At 43.5% G+C, this 20,931-nt stretch overlaps 1 protein-coding gene across 3 annotated transcripts in view; it reads left to right on the forward strand.

Moving 5' to 3' along the window:
- The first annotated feature begins 9,985 nt into the window (after nt 1-9,985).
- EDN3 (endothelin 3) overlaps nt 9,986-20,931 on the forward strand; it is a 41,068-nt gene continuing 30,122 nt past the window's right edge. Inside the window, exons 1-2 of one of the 3 annotated variants that reach the window (XM_053394396.1) lie at nt 9,986-10,958; nt 14,248-14,521. In XM_053394396.1, the coding sequence (XP_053250371.1) occupies nt 10,907-10,958; nt 14,248-14,521 (326 nt within the window). In that variant the 5' untranslated portion in view covers nt 9,986-10,906. The remainder of the gene's footprint in view (nt 10,959-14,247; nt 14,522-20,931) is intronic. The other 2 variants (XM_053394394.1, XM_053394395.1) reach the window with 2 other exon arrangements.

Consider the following 20,931-nt stretch of genomic DNA (forward strand, 5'->3'; position numbering starts at 1 on the left):
TCTGTTTTGAATCTCTGTTTTGAATCTCTGTTTTGGAAACAAAGGCCAGATTTGACAAATACCTTTTAAAGAAATCTGTGGGGATGAATATGCATTGCAATTCTATGATATTCTAAATATAGAAAATGGAATGTGTTGAAGTCACTTGTCTTGGGGATTCCTACTACAAGTTCAGTTTGGGTATTCTGGTATCACCCTTCTCAGCTGTTCCACTTTCCACATTGTTTTGCCCTTGTCTCTGCTTTAAATGGATACTGCTCCCCTCTTCTCATTCCTTTTGCGTTGTTCAGCTGATGGAAAGAGAACAGATTTGTAACTTCTGTCTACAGCTGGGAAAACTTCAGCTAAGTCCTATTCATAGGGTCTGACATTGGGTATCACCCCTAGAGAGAATAGTACCAATACGATTAGCTACTCTGTTACCTGTCAGGTTTAGAATTTGGGGAATGGGCATTGGGCTTAGGGACCTAGCAGGGGAGCAGTTATGGCAAATGTCCCTGCAGAATTCAGAGTTGTACTTAAGATAATAAAAACAAAAAAAATCCTTCCAGTAGCACCTTAGAGACCAACTAAGTTGTGTGCATGCACACGAAAGCTCATACCAATAACTAACTTAGTTGGTCTCTAAGGTGCTACTGAAAGGAATTTTTTTATTTTGTTTTGACTACGGCAGACCAACACGGCTACCTACCTGTAATTAAGATAATAAAGTTTAACATATGGCAAGTGTTTGCAGTACCCTAGAGTTTGACACAATCCCCCAGGAATTTCTTCCGCATACAGTCATACCTCAGGTTGAATATGCTTTGAGTTGAGCGCGTTCGAGTTGCGCTCTGCGGCAACCCAGAAATAACGGAGTGCGTTACTTCCGGGTTTCGTCGCTTGTGCATGCGCAGACGCTCAAAATGACATCACGCACATGCGCAGAAGTGTGCGCAGACATGCCATCGCTAGTTACATTTGCTTCTAGATGTGAACGGGGCTCCAGAACAGATCCCGTTCGTATCTAGAGGTACCACTGTATACCCAATTGAAATGAAAAGTGAGCTGGGCCAAAGAACAAGTGTTCTTGTGTTGCCCCCATTTGTTACAAAGGGATGTGCAAAGGGAATTTTGTTGTACATCAGTTTCAGAATGGGATCTTTTGCTTTGCCTTGTCTTAAGGGAAATTTGATGCCCTCTGGGTACCATTTACATCTTTGAAAAAGCTACCTTTCCAACATCTAACCAAACACATCCAAAGCAAAAACTAGTGACAGTTAAAGCAATCTAAGTTTCTGGCTCTAATTATGCTGAATCTTCTTAGTTTTTTCTCCACCATTATGATGTGTATGGAATGGCTTTATTTTGTGAAGGATGCTTATTTTATTTCTAGATTTCAACCATTAGAACCTCATGCTCTCAAAAGATTTTTTTTTAAACTACAAAAGTCTTTAATCATATATCAAAAAGCAACCAATCTAAATTTATAAATGATGAAAGAGAGAAGAAATACCACCCATCTCAAAATACTTTAGAAGCTGCTATCACAGTAGAATTGCATGTGGTAACAATATTTCTTTCTGTCTGATTACAAAAAGGGCCTTTTTATCCATGTCACAGAGCATATGAAATTAATCATTAATCTCAGAATTAAATGCGCATGAACAGAAAAGCTTACTGTTAGTCCATTAAAATAAAACAGATTCAGGAAAGTATCAAATACAAAGTATTTGCTTATGTCAAGCTTTACAACTATTTACAAGGCAGATAATTTCCAAGCACTATCTGCAAATTATTGTCATCAGCTAATTTCCAGACTGGATACAATTGATAGTATCTAAAAGTAAGTAAGTAAATTTTTATTTATACCCTGCCCTCCCCAGCCAAGACCAGGCTCAGGGCGGTTAATATCAAATACATTAAAACACAATCAAACAATTGATTAAAATACAGCTTAAAAATTAGAATCAGGATGAAATTAAATGACTGCCCACGAATTACAACCAGAGTTTATGTTGATCCAATTAATAGGTGTAAGTTCTATTCGGGTGTTATTTTTTGCTATGTGCATTGAAAATGGGCCAAGGAGCGTGACTGTCCCTTCAGCAAAACCCACATATTCAGCATTAACAGTCTATAGAGAGGGGGCCCTTCATGCTTATGGTTATATGCACAAAAGTTTCCTTGGGATCGGTAACACTGAAGAATCCGGGTTCTAGATCCCAGAGAAGTTTTCCCATGTCCCACCATACATACCAAGGTCCCCTCCCTTCAGATATTCATGTTGCAGATGCTGGTGTCAGGTGGGGCTACTTTGCACAATCCCACTCTTTCCTCCCATGTACACAGAAAGAAATAATATTGTACAGGGTTATAGTCGCCCTTGGTATGCACACTAATATGTGTTCCTTGAGGTGAATGATTATTATTATTATTATTATTTTGAAGCTCTGTAAACAAAGGTAGAGGCATACCTAGGCTCTCTTGTGCCCTTGGCAAGGAAAATGGGTGGGCTCCTTGCCACTCCGAACCAAAGTGAAGAGGCACAATTTTTGTGGCCCCCTGGGCCTGTGCCCTTGGTGAGAGCCAACCTGGTCAACCCCTAGGTACACCCCTGAATAGAAGTGATAGCAAAATGAGCAGGTGCTGCATGAACAGGTCTGTTAACTCTCTCTTGCTGTTGAAGCTAGAGTTGCTAGATTGTAATGCAGAAATTCCTCCTGAATTTAAATTTGCTGCTGAGTTGGGTAGATGAGGCATCTAGGCTTTCCTTTCCCCATTCCCCTTTAATTTATTGTTTTTATCTGTTGCTTCCCCTACAGTAGTATGGCACACTTGGAGTCTGGTTTCTTCTTCTTTAATTAAATAATTCTTGGTTTACAAAAGGATGTGCAATGTCCCTGGCATGAAAGAGGAAGGACAATAGGATTCGGAAACAAAAGCAGATGCTTCCTCGACTTCCTATTAAGAGGCAACGTTAAAGATACAGGGCCAGGGATAGTTTCCATGCAATAATCCCAAGAACTGGAGAGAAGCTCTTCTAGTAAGTGCATTAAAGCAGACAGAGCCTGTAGTCAGGTTTCTCAGAACAAGCCTTTGGGCATCCATGGCTCCATTTTTCAGTTGAGAATCTGAAGTTTAATACTGTAATGGCGACTTGCCTAAGGTGACTAGATGGCTTCATGTCTGAGTCAAAATGTTACAGACATCAGAGAATGACCTATTTACTTTGAGCGATGCCTTTGCACTTTGAGTGATGAATCTGCACATTCAGCATTCTTTATGCCCGTACATTTGCTGATATTGCCTTAATAACTAGAAATAATGGGGAGCATGAACTTTGCACTATTCATTAGCATGGTGCTGAGGAAATGTGGGCTGTTGCTTTCTGATATATTCAAGGTTATGGGTGTGACCCAATGGTTAAATATTACTTAATATATTTTTAACTTGCCTTTTGAACCAAATACAAAAGTGGCTTACAAAACTAAAATTGTTGTGTTGCAGGGGTATCCTGTTGTCACAACAGAAAAGGCCACAGTTTTTTGTTGTTGTCTTCTCTGCTGCAAATAAGGAAACATCTAATCCCTGAAGAACATGGAGATGGGAATCACTCTTTCTAGGGCATTTAATACTGCACCACTTCTGCCATAGCTGTCAACTTTCAGATTTGAAAATAAGGGATCAGCAGCCTCGAAAATAAAAATAAGCCTGACCTGTCCCAGGGAGGCTCGAAAATAAGGGATCAGCAGCCTCACCTGTCCCGGGGACAGTCTACGGGATATCTAACAATCTGGGATAGCAGCGGGAAGCAACGGGAAATGGCGCTGGAATAAGGGAATTTCCCACCAAAAAAGGGAAGGTTGAAAGCTATGCACTTCAGCTATTAGGAACAACTGTTAACAATCAAGGAAACAAAGCACTTACTTGGCTATAGTGATAATTCTTTCCTAGTAGCTCTCAAAGAGAGAGCCCTATGAAACTCTGATAAATTTGGAGAAAGAAAATTGGTTAGTTTTAGAAAAATGTTATTCCTTTTAAAATTTATGCTGTTAAATATTTCAGAACCATTGTTTTATTTTCTGATTGTCTCAAGCATGAGAGACTGCTAGGACATAACATTAATGCACATGTGTGCATTAGTTCACTGAGCTGTTAAGCAGGCAAGCTGTTTCATTAATTTAAATGGAAGGAGTAGATCCATGTGTGCAAAATTATAATAATAAGCTAATCACCTTTCCCCATTGTGAACATAACAGTGGAATATGTGCACCAGGATGCCCATGCCAATGAAAAGCTTGCTTACAAAAATATATATAAATAAAATGTTTTTGTGGGATTTTTTAAAAAAATAAATATTAGGGTCCTATCTCATCGCTCCCCCCCTTTCATCCTGATCCTATGCAGAACCAGGCATATTGAACAATGTGCTAAGATGTGCCATACTCTATGCAGAATTGGACCGTTGTTGCTATGCTATAAATTGTGACATTTGCACAGAACTAAAAAAATGCACACCCAACCTTTCTTATGACAATAGAAAATGAGAGGCATCGTCCACCGACTTAACCCTCTTGGGGAATTAATGGATGGAACCATTTAATTATGTTTGGAACTCCCAAACCAAGCTCATTTGAATTAACAACGAAGAGTCATGATATCGCAACTGTATTCAAGTTATCACTTTAAATGGGATTACTTTGGAAATGTCCCTGATCATTGACATTTGAGAGACTCCTTCTTTTCTCAGAGCTTTTGATGGTCTGATTAACCTAAGCAACCTAACTATATGTAGCATTATGGCCAAAATTAAGCATTTTGAAGAGTTAAGCGTATGCATACATCTCTTCCACTGAGATCAATGGGGCTTCAATGGGTGAATTGTGCCTTTTACACACACACACATTTTTTGCCTCAGTAAAAGACTGCGTGAAATTCCTGAATTCACTTTAATATTGCTGCTTGTCCAATGAAAGAGAGCATCTATTTCGGGCTTCATGGGATTTTTCCAGCAACAACTATCTGAAACGGAATAAAGATAGATGGCGCAATCTGACAAAATTTAGTTCTTATTTGTGGGGCATTGTCACACATGAGGCTTAAAGCAATTCTTGTTTCAATCAGTAAGGAAAATGTAACAAACAGGAATCTAACTATTCTCAAGTTACAGGTGACATCCATCTCTTGGCAAGCCACCTCACTGATGCATTACAGTCAAAACACAGAAATGTTTAGCCCAGCCTTGATTGATAGCAGCTACAGTCTTCGAGAATTCAAGCTGTTTTATTCACATACTTAGCCAAGGGCTTCTTTTGGTGTTGGAAATGTCATTTGTATTATATCCCAAAGAAAGTTGCTAGATCAAAGCATTGGCTAAGATGTTCCATTCTGAACTTTAATTGCTGTTAAGTAGGAAATATATTTTATGACTGTAAGCTGACTTTGCACTGGGTGCAATGACCAAGCACTCCTTGGCTATTCAGCACATGATGAAACGTAAGGGAACATTTATTTTATATCTCTCTCTCTCTCTCTTTACAAAATCCTGTCCTTCCTCCAAGGAATCCAGGACAGGATTCACTCTCATTTCTTTGACTTAATAAGGAATGAATAAGTGGATGATTGTATGAATGTTCATTTAATGTTTTTTAAAACAAAAAATTATTAACTTCTTGTTTTTATTATGTATTTTGTGTTTTGATCTTGTGTTTTTATGCTGTGAACTACCCTGAGATCTTTGGATGAAGGGCAGTATATATACAAACTTAATAAATTTAATTAAATTCAGTAAGTTCTATACGGTTCTTCCTCCGAGGATCTCAGGGTGGTTTACAATATAAAAACACAAAAATACACAATATAGTAACAAATGAAAACAATACACACACACAGTTGTTTTTTTTAAAGCGAAGAGGAAAGGAAATCTGACAGCCCAACCAGTGTTTGATTCTCTTGTATTCATGTCTGATGTCTAAGTTGCACTCTTACACTGCAGCTGAGGAATTAGCTGTCATTTGTCTATTTTCGTTTGAAGACAACCAAAGATGGATCTATGTGGAGAAAGAAGTGGATTTTAAAGCCCTGGGCCACCTGTGTCAGGGCCAGAGCTGCTATTCAGCATACTCAAGCAGCAAATTTGGGTATGCCATTATAAAGCAGCATAGAGCCACTTGCCTAGTTTATTATTTTATTTTTACCACTCTGGGGTGCCATTTAGATGTTCAGCTTCAGGTGCCAAGATATCCTGGACTACCTCTGTCTGATGCTGCCTCTAAATCAAGGATGGCTAACTGTGAACTCTCCAGCATGCTTTCTGGATATATCCTTACATATATTTATTATATCTTATTTTTTAAAAACTTGAGCAATCTGAAAATGGTGACTAGACTATCTGAGTGAGACTGTCTCCTCAGTACAGTTTACATGATATAATGGTCTCTAGCCTATGAAGGCTTATGTCACAATAAATCAGTTAGTATTTAGGATGCCACAGGACGCTGTTGTTTTACTACAACAGACTGATGCAGCTATTCCTCTAGAACTGAGTCAACAAGAGTCCATAAATACAAAATAAAATTATGATTTGTTCCCTTGTTCTTCCTTATTGCTGTATGAAGATTTCATTGCTTGGGAAAGAGAAGGAATTTTGCAACATCTGAACAAAGGAAATGATAAAAACCAAGAACCATAGCCCTCATAAATGTCTCATTGGTTGCAATGATGCGTTGCAACAGGAAACTGTCTTCTTAGTACATTTTAATTTACTATGAATAAGTGAAATACGGTACTATGTGCAGTGAATCAGTGCAGTATCTAGAACTTCCAGATATAAAGCAATGCATTTGTGAGCTGTAAATCATTCTGAATATTTTCCGACAGTAAGTTGTAGTTTGAGGTGTTGGCCTACAGCCTGACAACTGCTAACAGTATTGTGGTTTTCAGAAAAGAACAAAAGAAAAAGAAACTGTACTCTGACACAATATGCATACAGTGTCAATGATGTGCCAGTACACAGAGGTCAGTTTATTGTATTATGGCTTCAATCACACAGCAATTCCTCCTGAAATGGAGCCATTCCCGTGTCAAGGCCACTTAGCCAGACTTGTGAATTATAGCACTCTAGAAGCTGCTCTTCAGTTTATTACAGTTCAGTCAGGGCGTTTCACACGCATATTACTTTGCTCACCCAGCAATGGCCCCACCTGTGACTTTTAGCCAGAGTCAACTGTCCCAGGGCATAACATATTGCAGGGTTATAATCTGCCTGTGTAACTCATCTACCGTAAAGAAGAAAAAGGCCACAATAACTGTAAATCTGCAGTGCAGCATATCAGTGAGGAATCTGCAACGTGCTATTGTAATGCAATGAATTTGGTACTTGTGTTGGGAAGGGCTGGGAATATTTTTAGTTGCAGCTGAAATCTGGCTTTCACCTACAATAAGGAGGAATTACCGTAACCTTCCTTCCAAAGTTGTTCTCAAATACACTTTAATAAGCACAACCAGTACTGAATACCCTTGTAAACTGCACATCATTGCTTTATGGTCTGGAAACAAGACTGCCCGGACCTTACCCAGAGATAGTACCTCCATTTATAAAAGTTTAGAAGCACAGAGTCTATTGCTGCTGCGGCTTCTGTCCTGTTCCTCAGTTGTCGAGGAAGGAAGGGGGTGGCAGCTGCTTCTAAGCACCGCCCAGCATTTTGAAGTCCCTGAGTACTGAGCTGGCTACCCAACAGGTACCACTGAACTCAAAAGTGATGCTTTCTTAGTTACCGTATTTTTCGCCCCATAGGACGCACCTAGGTTTTTTTTGGGGGGGGAATAAAGAAAAAAAAATTATTTCCACCCCAGGCACGGGGTTGGGGCGGGGGACGCCCAAGCTTCCCCCGACCCCAGCCCCCAGAAAAGGCAGCTCTCCGCAAGCCTTGGGAGACCGGCGCGACTTCCCGCCGGGCTCCCACGCTTGCGGAGATCTGTCTGAAGCACAAACCAGGTCAGGGAACAGCGGGATGGCGGCGCTCCGCCTCCCCGCTGTTCCCCGAGCTTGTGGGGCTGGTGGGGGGGGGAGAAGCATGCTTCTCCCCGCCGCCAGCCTTCAGACCAGGTCGCAGGACAGCGGGCAGGCGCGCTGCGCAGCTGTGCAGCGCGCCCCGTGCTTCGGGCTGCAGGCTGTTGCCCGCAAGCCTTGCGAGCCCGTGGGAACTTGGCTTGCGGATAGCTTCCTGAAACCTGGAGAGTGAGAGGGGTCGGTGCGCACCAACCGCTCTTGCTCTCCAGGCTTCAGCGAAAGCCTGCATTTGCCCCATAGGACGCACACACATTTCCCCTTCATTTTTGGAGGGGAAAAAGTGCATCCTATAGGGCGAAAAATACAGTAACTTATTAGGGTTGGTGTGCTTATCCCCCCCCCCCCACTTACTTAGAAAGTAGCAATTAGCCAGCTTTAGAGCAACAATTTTCTAACTGTGTTCTGGAGGACCCTTGGAATTCCTTGAAAGGTTATCTGCTATTGTGGGGATGTTCAGGGATGCAGGAGAGGATATATCGTTTGATTATATCCTTTCCAACTTGTGTTAACGAGTTCTACAATTTAGCAGAGCAACATTCCCCTTTTTAAACTTGAACAGTGGATGCATTTGCTCAGGCTCGCTAAAGCCTCTAAAATAATTTACCCGGTAATTTCCCCTTTAGTCCCTCATAAAAGAAATAGACATGACACAGTCTTCTATAAAAGTATAAAAAGAGTTTACTCACTCATTCTGTCCGCAGCTGGATCCCAGAAGGCCATAGCTGTCAACTTTTCCCTTTTCTTGCGAGGAATCCTATTCGGAATAAGGGAATTTCTCTTTAAAAAAGGGAAACGTTGATAGCTATGCAAAAGGCAGACTTATGTTACATAAGTAATATACCTGGAATCAGTCCCATAAAGAGATAGTCCCCTTGTCCTCGCTTGGCTGGAAGCCAAGAGAGCATCTTAGGCTAAGCAGATGTTGCTTCTTCGACGAATGTAGTCAGAGAGAGAGAGATATGGCGGCCAGCCCTATGCTTTTGTTACCTGCACAGGTGAGGCCACGCCCACCTCTGGTCACATGTAGAGGAAGTCTGTCCCAGCCTAGGAGGAAACAGGAAGTTCCAACTGGCTGGTCCAGACACCCCCTTTCTATCTCCACTCTAGGGATGTTGTACTTGACTGCTCTGTGTTTCACATCCCACAGCTATTCCTTAATGATTAGCGCAGTAACAGCAGACAAAATTCCTGGAAACACAGCTTATCCACCAATAGAAATCTCCTGCAATGTGCAGCTGAAAGAGATGGCTTCTCAGTTGACAGAAGGCGGCCTTCCTCAGTGTCTTCTGTGAGGGGGGAGTGTGCCCTGGAACATATGTGGCCCAGAATCCACTGTCTTGGTAGATGACATGGGAAGGATTCTATGAAGTTAGGAAGCTGTCAAACCACTGATCTAGTGGACAGGCTTAGATCTGGGTTCAAGTGCTCTCAGTGCCTGAGAGTTGCCCTTGTTGTTGAACTCTTAACTCCCATCAACTCCAGTCAGCATAGCCAATACTCAGGGATTATGGGAGCTGCTATCCAGTGATATCTGGAGGGCCACAGCTGGTTCCCCATCTTTGATCTATGCCAGGAGTAGGCTACATTTTTCACTGAGGATTGCATTCCCTTCTGGACAACCTTCAAAGGAACACAGGCAAAAGGGGCTGGAGCAAGAAATGCAAATTTTGCCTTTGGACAGTAGGCTCGTTACTACTCCCTTGCCCTGAGTCTCAGGTTCATAACCCTGATCTATTTCCTAGTAGTCTTTGTTTACAACTTTGGTCATACAGTATTCCTGTCTCTCAGCCCCAACAGGTCAACTGCGGCTTCTGGCCCCGGTCCCTGGGTGTTGTAGGGCGGGGCAGGCACGCTCAGGATAAGATAGCCAGCAAAGATTCAAGATTGCCAAGCACTTTGCACATTAAACCGTTTCTGTATAAGGTACATGCATGGGCGTAGCCAGGATTTTTGTTGGTGGGGGGAAGGCTTTTGTTAGGAGGGGGAAGAGCCTCAGATTTGTATTGATTTTTTATTGAGTTAGGGGCTTGGCTACGCCCATATGGGCACATGCTTTTTAAACAAGCTGCGTAACACGCAGTGGCTGTGGACGGATTTACAACCTCTCCACGATGCAACCTGCGAGCTAATGCCAACTCTCTGTTGCTCCGTATGCAAAACCCGGGCTGGGGCGGAACCAATCAGGACCAGAACCAGCTCCCAGGCCCCGCCTTCATCCCTAAACCCACCCCTCCTCCGACGGCTCGCTTAACAGCTCGGCGCAAGTGATGGGATGAGAAACGCGCGCAAAACCCCGTTTTGGCGAGAGCGGGCTCGCCTTGGCGGAGGAGCGTCCGGCGTTGCTGCTTTTCTCGGCGCTTACCTGGGCAAAGCTGCCGTTGCAGCAGGATGCGGGAAACAGGAGGAGACGGAGAAAGACGATAGCAACTCGGCAGTCTCGCTTGGAAGCGGTTTGTGTCGGTGCGCGCGTGGGAAGCCCCGAACCCACGTTTCGGATCGGACCCAGAGGTGCTGAGAGAAGGAGGGAGAGGAAAGGAAAGGCGAGCTATGGAGGGCGTCTTGGCTTTGCAACGCTTTCTTCGGGACTAGTTCTGCAAAGAGGGAGCTGGAGGGCAAGCGGCGTGGGGGCGCAACCGGCAATCCAAGACCCCAGGCGCCGTAAACTCCACGGCGCGTGGAGGAAACACGTCCGGAAGGAGAACTTCCATGTAGCCGCGACCCGGGATTTTCCCTTCCGTCAGGAGTATATTTGCACGCGCAAGTCTTACGGGGGTTCCCCGCCCCGCCTCGCCAGCCCCTTCTTCCTCGCCGCCTGTGTTTGCCTGCAAGTTGCGAAGCTTCCCATTGGATTTCATGGAGCTGGGATTCCTGGTACTTGTTGGGCTTACAGTTATCTCGAGTACAGGTAAAAAACCCCAAACCAAACAAAGGTGGTGGAGAAAGAGATCGATTGTAATGATTATTTCTGATCGCTTTCTCGGGAGGGATTCCCGGGAGCGGCGATACTGAACAAGAATTCGATTTTGCAGCGATTAGCCGCGCGATCCGTAATTAGTTTACTCAAAACCCAGCCCTTGAATTGGCTCACTTCCCTAGTAAATGTGGATAGGTTTTGAGCTGTGCAATCCTATCACGTCTCGGAGGTAAATCTAGTTTAGTTCTATGGGTCTTATTCCTAGTCAAGTGTGGAAGATTGCAGTGGAAGATTGCAATCCTATACCCACATACCTGAGCGTAAAGCCCACTGAAGTAAAGTAAGATTTACTGCTGAGTCTCAAATCCCGTGGGCATTAGTGCCTCCTAGTAACTGTAGAGTCAAGATGAAAGATACAGTTCTCTTAATGGCATTAGAGAAATTCTAAACACTGTTTCTTCTGTTTAACAATAACAGCACTATTAATTATACAATACTGTATAATAAATATAAAACTTAAAGAACAATGTGCTCTATGGAATACCAAACAGAATAAATAGGAACAACAAAATCTTGCCAGAAGCTTACAACTTCTGAAATGTTAAGTAATTATAACATTTAAATGGCTACATCAATGACTATTCCCTTGGTGACTTAAAAGCAAGACAAAATAAAAAATACACTGTACAATAATTAAAAACAACAATTAGCAATAAAAAATAGAAACAAACCAAACACCAAACATTTAAAACTGCTTTTCCATCCCCATGCTTTTTAAAAATAATGCTATTTGGCAACAAAAAATTACGAACCCACCTTTCCATATTAACTGTTCCTCAAATGAAATATGTAGGATTTTCTAGATCAAGGAAATCTGACAATTTTTCTAAAAAATAAAAAGCAGAGACCTTTCCAAAGTATTATATTGATTATGTGTACTTTGGAGTTATGCACGTTTGCTGCTGAACAAAGAAGAATGTTTTCTCGTGCTGTGGCTGTGATGAACAGGGAGCCTGGGAATAAATCCCTGGCTGAAATCTAACCTCAGTAACACATTCTCTTCATAGCATTAAGGATAGCAAAACCACTGTCTCTTGGCTGCAATGGTGTTGATCATTCTTGCTTGCCTTACCAAGGGGTTGTGAGAATCATCTTAGTAGTCTATCTGAAATGCTTTGAAGACGCAAAAAGTCCGGTATTGTCTCCACCAGGAAGTTCCCTGACGGAAATAATACTGCATTATTTTGGGTATCTCACATGGCTGTACTGCACTGTGTACTGGTTGCATCTAGGATCTTTTGCTTGTAGAAGTGAGGATGCCTGGAGTTCACCTCTAAGATTGCACTGTCATCCCTGCAGGTATTGCTCTGATCTCCCTTGAAATCCTGCATGCCAGAAGGATCTGGCAGATGACAATAAAATCTGCCTCTAACTTGCATGCTATGGCTTGTTGCAAGGCAGCACACTTTTGGTGAGAGGTTTTCTCACAGTGTAATATGGCACTAAATTATTCAAGGAATTTTTGGAGTATTTCCTGCATTTCAGGATCTAGAAGTTGCACAACTCCGAGGGATAAGTTGCACATTTCTAGTGGCCAAGAGCAAATGTTGAAGCCAGTGGTCCTCCAACATCAATAAAAGACTTCTGATATCTGTATACTGGCAGCTTAGGAGAAATTAGTGCTTGTTATACTTGGCAAAGTAGTGCAGTTTGACAATCAATGTACGACTTTGTATTCTTTTCATCCATTTGCTCAACTTTTCCCTCATTGGCATTGTTCTCAGGTAAGCCATAGTTAATATTTTACCAGGAATGCATGGATCAGTCTCATTTTGCTCCTCCCCTTGCATGAGCAGGAGCTACAAAACTGCCCTTGATTTATGGTGTCCAAATTATTGACTGTGATTTGTTTTTATCCAAACAAACTACAAGCAAAATTTGGCTTCAGATCATGGTTTGTTGCATGAGCGTAACCAGGACTTTTTTTGGGGGGGGAAGCTTTATATTGGGGGGGGGGCAGAACTGAATTATCTTCAATGCAATTGGTCAATTAGTTAAGTATTTTTATTTATTTACTTGATTTGGGGGAAGCGCCCTGGCTATGTCCATGGTTTGTTGGGATTGAATTAAGCCACAAATCCCTGCTTTGGATAGAACTCTAAGCCAAGAATTGCGGTTTTAAGTTCCCACTAAGAGAGTGCCGTTGTGCTCAGGTCCTGCTTTCAGACTTCCCATAGGCATCTGGTTGGTCACTGTGAGAACAAGATGCTGGACTAGATGGTCCATTGTCCTGAACCAGTAGACTTTTCTTGTGTTCTTTTTAGCAAAGTGGGAGTGATCTGCTCATTAATGCTAGACTGTGGCTTAAAATGCCATGCACGCCGTCCTACTCACTTAGTGTCCTGCTTTGTAGACCATGGTTCATTAAACTATGATTTATTAATCATGGGTAAGTGATATGCGTCCATTGGCCATGTTCAGATGTTATGATAAACTGGTTTATTATGAGATGGATCAGCCTGTGCAAGTTTTCAGCTCATGAGCTTTCCACTCCTCCAGCGTGACTGTGAGAAGTGTATTGGAAGTTTCACTTCTGTTCCTGATTAATAGCTGTGTAGTGTTACACCCCGTGGTTTGAAGCTCTCTTGTTTCAAACAAACCCTAGCTATCATTAAGCATAGTTTTTCTTTGTTCAGATGGCATAACAGGTCATGGTGAATCAAACTGTAAAGAAAGCTTCTGAGCTCCTCATGGCCATGACAGAGGAGGTGAGAGGGGTATGTGCAAACCAAGGCTCACACAGGCTCATCCCTGTCATAATCACAGAATCATAGAATTGTAGAGTTGGAAGGGACCCTGGAGGATCATCTAGTCCAGCCCCCTGCAATGCAGGAATATGCAGTTGTCCCATACAGGGATTGAACCTGCAACCTTGGCATTATCAGCACCACGCTCTAACCAACTGAGATATCCAGTGTCTCAATAAGCTGTGGTTTATTATGATGTCTGAACACATGTAATCATAGGTGGAAGTCTGAGTTGTTGATTAGCATAAATAGATGTTCATGATTTATTGTAGTTTCCATTCCATATGTTAAAAAGTAATAAAAAACAACTATTAACTCGGAGCAAACATGTTAAGGATTGTGACAGTCAATGGTCCTTTAAATCTTGTTCCAGATGTTGCTGCCTTTTTATTGGTCTTAAATGCCTTATTGCAGAAATAGAAGCTTTCCCTTCTGATTAAACTTTGTCTTTTATTTTCTCCCCGACTTTGCAGGCTTCTCACTGCCCGTCTCTCGCCCCCTGCTGCTCTACAGTGGTGGCAGTAGCAGCAACAGTGAGCTGAGGTTTCCAGGGCCCCACGGGAGGGTCAGCAAAGAAAACGAGACAGCAGTAGGAGGGCTGCTTTCAGCCGGCAACGCCACCGTGGGGAAAGTGGCTGGCCCACCGGAGGTACACCACAGAGCCAAGCGCTGCACTTGCTACACCTACAAAGATAAGGAGTGTGTTTATTACTGCCACCTGGACATAATCTGGATCAACACCCCAGAGTGAGTGAGGAGGTTTGCTCTAAATAATGTGTGAAAAGTGAATCTCCCTGCTGTTTTATATACTCCACATGCACTGTTACATATGGAATATACACTTTAATCTGCATAACGGTACAGTCTGGTTATGCTGAATGGTATTAGATACGGTATTAAGTTTGTATACATCTCTTAGATGTTGTTTATGTAGCTCTTCTGTGGAGTTTGGCTGCGCTTCCAGTGGCTGTATATAACTGACTGCGTGTGCACCTGTTTATACACAGTTTGATTTGTATCGTCTAGCTAGTAGTGTACCAGAAGCCGAAAATAGGATGAGATAAAGTGAATCAAAGTGGAGTAGCCATCAAGCAAGGAACCAATGAGTAAAACTATTCACATGATAGCCCTAGTGAATTGTGCAAAGGCAACTATTGGATAGGAAGGCAAAAACTGAACAGGGTCAGTAGCTGATCTTACTGGCATGAAAATTCCTTCCAGCTCTGAGTCTGCAAATAATGGCTTGGCTTTCTTACCAGTCACTACTTATTCTCACCCACAGTGGCATACCATAGGTTGCTGGTGCCCCAGCGGGGCAAGTGGCACCCCCAGTGGACTGGGCAGCTCAGTGGTGCTGGGCCATCATGTGAGGAAGCTGCCTCTGCAGCTCCCTCACATGCCAGACTCCAGCGGATGAGTGGCACACCTCCTCTTCTGCCCCTGGGTCAGCCTGAAAGCTCTGGCATGGCAGCGTTGGGCCATTGTGTGAGGAACCTCCTCATGCGCTGGAGCCCGGCAGAGGAGAGGTGTGGCGATGCTGGTTCTTGTCTTCTCCAAGTAGAAATACGAATGCAGTTGGCTGTATTTCAGTGTGGAAGAGAGCGGGATTGTGAGCTGCTGGGTGTCCTTTTTCACCAGAGTGCCTGGGGTATTTAACTGAGCAAGTCGATTTGTAGATGCCTGCTTCCTACCCTAAATATTGCAGTGTCTTCACCAGATCCTGGAGTATGAAGTAAGTCCATTCAAAGGCGGGTGTGGCACTCATCTTTCTTCTCAGGCCAAGGGAGCCGGCATTTGTCCACAGACAGCTTTCTGGGTCATGTGGCCAGCATGACTAAACCACTATTGGCTCACGGAGGACCGTGGTGGAAACACCGTTGACCTTCCCGCTGCAGCGGCACCTACCGTATTTTTTGCACCATAACACTCACTTTTTTCCTCCTAGAAAGTAAGGGGAAATATCTGTGCGTGTTATGGAGCGAATGCCTACGGGTGGCTTGGGGGGGATCTGCTGCAGTTGTGAGCAGAGGATCCATGGTTCCCCTTCCTTCCCTTCTCCGTGGCTCGCTTTGAAACAGCAAAGCGGGAGAGGAGCCGCTTACACAGGTGCAAGCGGCTCCTGTCTGGTTGGCTGCTTTAAACCGTGCTCTCTGTCCCTCTCTCCTCCCCACTCAGCTCGCTAAATAGCAGCAAAGCTTTTCAGCTCTCTAAGCTGGGGAGGAGGGAGAGAAGCAGAGCCTGCTTGTTTTAAAGGAGCAAAGTGGGAGAGGAGAGGAGCCTTCTCCCCTTATACCCCTCTTCTGCATTATTAGCAGCATCCTTCTCCACACACCCCACGCGTGCTCCTTGTCCCTTGAGTGCTTTTCCTTCCCTCCCCACTTAAAACATGGTTACAAAGCACGGATCCACATGGATCCTCAGGATTTTTGCATTGGGCTACCCCAAACTCACCGTCAGATCACATGCCTGTGGCCACAGCATGAACCACAAAAATCATACATCCACTGTTTCGTTTAGAATATTTTTTTCTTGTTTTCCTCCTCTAAAAACTACGTGCGTGTTATGGTCAGGTGCGTGTTATAGAGCGAAAAATACGGTATTTATCTACTTGCACTGGTGTGCTTTCCAACTGCTAGGTTGGCAAAAGCTGGGACAGAGCAATGGGAGCTCACCCTGTTGCACGGATTTGAACCGCTGACCTTCCGATTTGCAAGCCCAAGAGCAGGGGTAGGCAACCTAAGCCCCAGGGGCCGGATGCCGCCCATTCGCCTTCTCAGTCCGGCCCAAGAGGCTCAGTTTAGACCACAGTGCCACCGAACCTATAGATGGAATTATTTTTGTAGCTGACAACTAATCTGACAAAAATAATTCAGATGCTGAAGTACTGCCCCAATAGTGTTTACATAAAAATGGAAGGGTTTTTTTATTTTTCATTTTTACAATGAGTGCTGGAAAAGGTTCCCCTTCTCTTTTTTTAAGGAAGCTGGTGAATTTGTTCATCTGGCACATGTTAAAGTTAGGAGTTAATTTTTATATCCCACTCTTTTCACTAGACATTTCAAGAATTCCAGAAAAATCTATGGACAGCACAGTCTGGCATGCAAGAAGTACACACACACACACACACACACACACACACTTCCCTTACTCTTTCCCCCCTTCCTATAAATTTGTAATATTACTGCTCAATTCTGCCTTGCTCAAACCACAACTATGTCTAGTTCTGGGTGCCACAATTTAAGAAGGATATAGACAAGCCAGAACGTGTGCAGAGGAGAGTAGCCGAGATGATCAAGGGTCTAGAAACAAAGCCTTATGAGGAACGGTTGAGAGTGTTTGGTACGTATAGCCTGGAGAAGAGGAGACTGAGAGATATGATATGCTACATGAAAGATGGAACAAGCTTGTTTTCTCCTGCCCTGGAGGGTGGGACCCGAACCAATAGATTCCAGTTATAATAAATATTCCTTGGGGTTTTTAAGCAGAGAAATCGATGGTCATTTGTCATTCATGCTTTAGTTGAGATTCTTGTATTGCAAGGGGTTGGACTAGACAACCCTCGGAAATCCTCCCAAATCTACCATTCTGTGATTCTACGATTCTAGAACCTCTATCACAAATACTTTCTAGTTGGAATATTTTGTTCTGGCAGTTGGTTCACTGGAGTTACACTGGGCTGCTAATGATATTATTACAGGCTTATAAGTAGCCACTTATCTAATCATCTGTGGTGAAGCATTGCCTTCAGGCAACAAGGAAGGGAACACTGTATTTATTTTTCTTTCAACCATCCCTTAGCTGACAGTGGCTGCTTGGAATGTATAAAGTTAGCAGGTAGGCTAGAAAAAGGGTTGTAGGTAAGCATCTTTTGTAAATTTATTTGCAGGGCTATATTTATTATTACTTTGACATGTGAAATTGCTATGTGCTTACTATAGTAGTAATAATAATGTTTAATAATGTTATGCATTTAACATATTAGGCACTGTATGAAAGAAAAAAAGTTCCTTATTCTTATTTCTTCATGTGACAAAAGGTAAAAAGATGAGTATATTCAGGTTAATTAAAGTTTTTAATTGTTGACATATATTCTTTCCCCTCCCCAAAAGGTTTATCCTGTCCACTTCCCCTGTCTTGCCACTCCTGTTTACAATTTTGGACTGTAAGTTTCTTGGGGCAGGCATTTATATTCATACAAATTGTAAAACACCCTGCACATGGTTAGCACTATTTAATTAAACAAGTGAAATAAACATTGGAGGAGACATATAACAGTTGTTTCCACCTTGGCTTGGACTACATACAGCTTCAGACTGCAAAGACTGCATATTGCTCCCTCAAGAGACTAGCTAACCCCGGCCCATGGAAAATGAGCATGTTGACAAGATTCTAGCATACCCTTCTCTTGTGTTTCTAATAGGTGTGTGAAAAGACAGTACGGTTTGGTTTCTTGTTTTAGACTAAGAATGAGTAGCCCTTTATGCATCCTCCATACCGTTGCCATTGAGTTTGAAGATTTATACCCTACCTTTCAGTCACAGGTTCCTCAAGATCGCGTAATTCAGATTTCAGTACTATAAAAGATAAAAACCCAAACATAAACACATAAGCCAACATCCCACAGGCTGAGCCACACCTTGGAGGGGCTTAGACCCTGGAACTCTGTATTGTATCATTCAAAATAATAATAGTGCATTTTAGCATGTGCAGAATTCCATTTCCGTTGTTGTTGTTAATACACCACGTTTTCCTCAGACCAGGAATTGGTGGCGCTGTGGGTTAAACCACAGAGCCTAGGACTTGCCGATCATAATAATAATAATAATAATAATAATAATAATAATAATAATAATAATTTATTATTTATACCCCGCCCATCTGGCTGGGCTTCCCCAGCCACTCTGGGCGGCTTCCAAAAGAATATTAAAATACTGTGATACATCAAACATTAAAAGCATCCCTAAACAGGGCTGCCTTCAGATGTCTTCTAAAAGTCTGGTAGTTGTTGTTCTCTTTGACATCTGGTGGGAGGGCGTTCCACAGGGAGGGCGCCACTACCGAGAAGGCCCTCTGCCTGGTTCCCTGTAACTTGGCTTCTCGCAGTGAGGGAACCGCCAGAAGGCCCTCGGTGCTGGACCTCAGTGTCCGGGTAGAATGATGGGGGTGGAGACGCTCCTTCAGGTATACTGGACCGAGGCCGTTTAGGGCTTTAAAGGTCAGCACCAACACTTTGAGTTGTGCTCGGAAATGTACTGGGAGCCAATGTAGGTCTTTCAAGACCGGTGTTATATGGTCTCGGCGGCCGCTCCCAGTCACCAGTCTGGCTGCTGCGTTCTGGATTAGTTGTAGTTTCCGGGTCACCTTCAAAGGTAGCCCCACGTAGAGCGCATTGCAGTAGTCCAAGCGGGAGATAACCAGAGCATGCACCACTCTGGTGAGGCAGTCCGCAGGCAGATAGGGTCTCAGCCTGCGTACCAGATGGAGACTGGTACACAGCTGCCCTGGACACGGATTTAACCTGTGCCTCCATGGACAGCTGTGAGTCCAAAATGACTCCCAGGCTGCGCACCTGGTCCTTCAGGGGCACAGTTACCCCGTTCAGGACCAGGAAATCCTCCACACCTGCCCGCCTCCTGTCCCCCAGAAACAGTACTTCTGTCTTGTCAGGATTCAATCTCAATCTGTTAGCCGCCATCCATCCTCCAACCGCTTCCAGACACTCACACAGGACCGTCACCGCCTTCATTGGTTCTGATTTGAAAGAGAGGTAGAGCTGGGTATCATCCGCATACTGATGAACACCCAGCCCAAACCCCCTGATGATCTCTCCCAGCGGCTGCATGTAGATGTTGAAAAGCATGGGGGAGAGGACAGAACCCTGAGGCACCCCACAAGTGAGAGCCCAGGGGTCTGAACACTCATCCCCCACCACCACTTTCTGAACACGGCCCAGGAGGAAGGAGCGAAACCACTGTATAACAGTGCCCCCAGCTCCCAGCCCCTCTAGACGGCCCAGAAGGATGTTATGGTCGATTGTATCAAAGGCCGCTGAGAGATCCAGCAGAACTAGGAAACAACTCTCACCTTTGTCCCTAGCCCGCCGGAGATCATCAACCAGCGCGACCAAGGCAGTTTCAGTCCCATGATGAGGCCTGAATCCTGATTGGAAGGGATCTAAATGGTCTGCATCCTCCAGGCGTGCCTGGAGTTGTTCAGCAACCACGCGCTCAATCACCTTGCCCAAGAATGGAAGATTTGAGACTGGGCGATAGTTGGCCATACTGGCCGGGTCTAAAGATGGTTTTTTAAGAAGCGGTTTAATGACCGCCTCTTTCAGCGGATCTGGGAATGTTCCCTCACAGAGGGAAGCATTCACCACCCCGCAGAGCCCATCGCCCAGCCCTTCCTGGCTTGCTTTTATTAGCCAGGATGGGCAAGGATCAAGGAGACAGGTGGTTGGTTTCACGCGTCCAAGCAGCCTGTCCACATCCTCGGGGGTAACGGATTGAAATATGTTAAAATACATTATAAGAAACAAAAGCAGCACTAGAATTAAACTGGAATACAGATTACCTTGACCCTCATGAAGATACCAGTTGCAAAAACGCTGCAGTCCTTCAGATCCATCCAACTTTTAAATACACTTGATTTGTGGCTTGAATAGTTAGCATTTAAATTCCATATACACAGAAAATGTATGACACCCAGATGCATGTTTTCCACTTTAGTACCCAGTTCTCACAGATGAATGCCAGGAATTGAAAACAGTGCCCGCTGTGTCATAAAGAACTATATAAGCATACATTTTCAATTAAAAACTCCTGTGTAATAGCAAATAACTTCATAAGAGAAATCCAGATGCTACAGGATTTTTTTGAAAACTGGAAATAGTATGTTTCTCTGGATCCCATCATGTTGCACATATGGATTTTCTCAACTGCACTTTTTGTCAGATGATAGATTGCTTAGTTTTCCATGGTGCATATCTGAAAAGCTGTAATAGTTGCTCCAGGACACTTATAGTATTTTGCTCCAGTACACTTTTATAGTATTTTGCTTGTACTAGTAAGTGAAGGTTTTTGCTAGATATTTTGATAGGATATGCTGTTATTGGCTTCCATATCACTATAGTATATTGCTCCAATAACAGCCTCATT

Source organism: Podarcis raffonei, chromosome 6 (assembly GCF_027172205.1).
Source record: "Podarcis raffonei isolate rPodRaf1 chromosome 6, rPodRaf1.pri, whole genome shotgun sequence".
Lineage (NCBI taxonomy): Eukaryota > Metazoa > Chordata > Lepidosauria > Squamata > Lacertidae > Podarcis > Podarcis raffonei.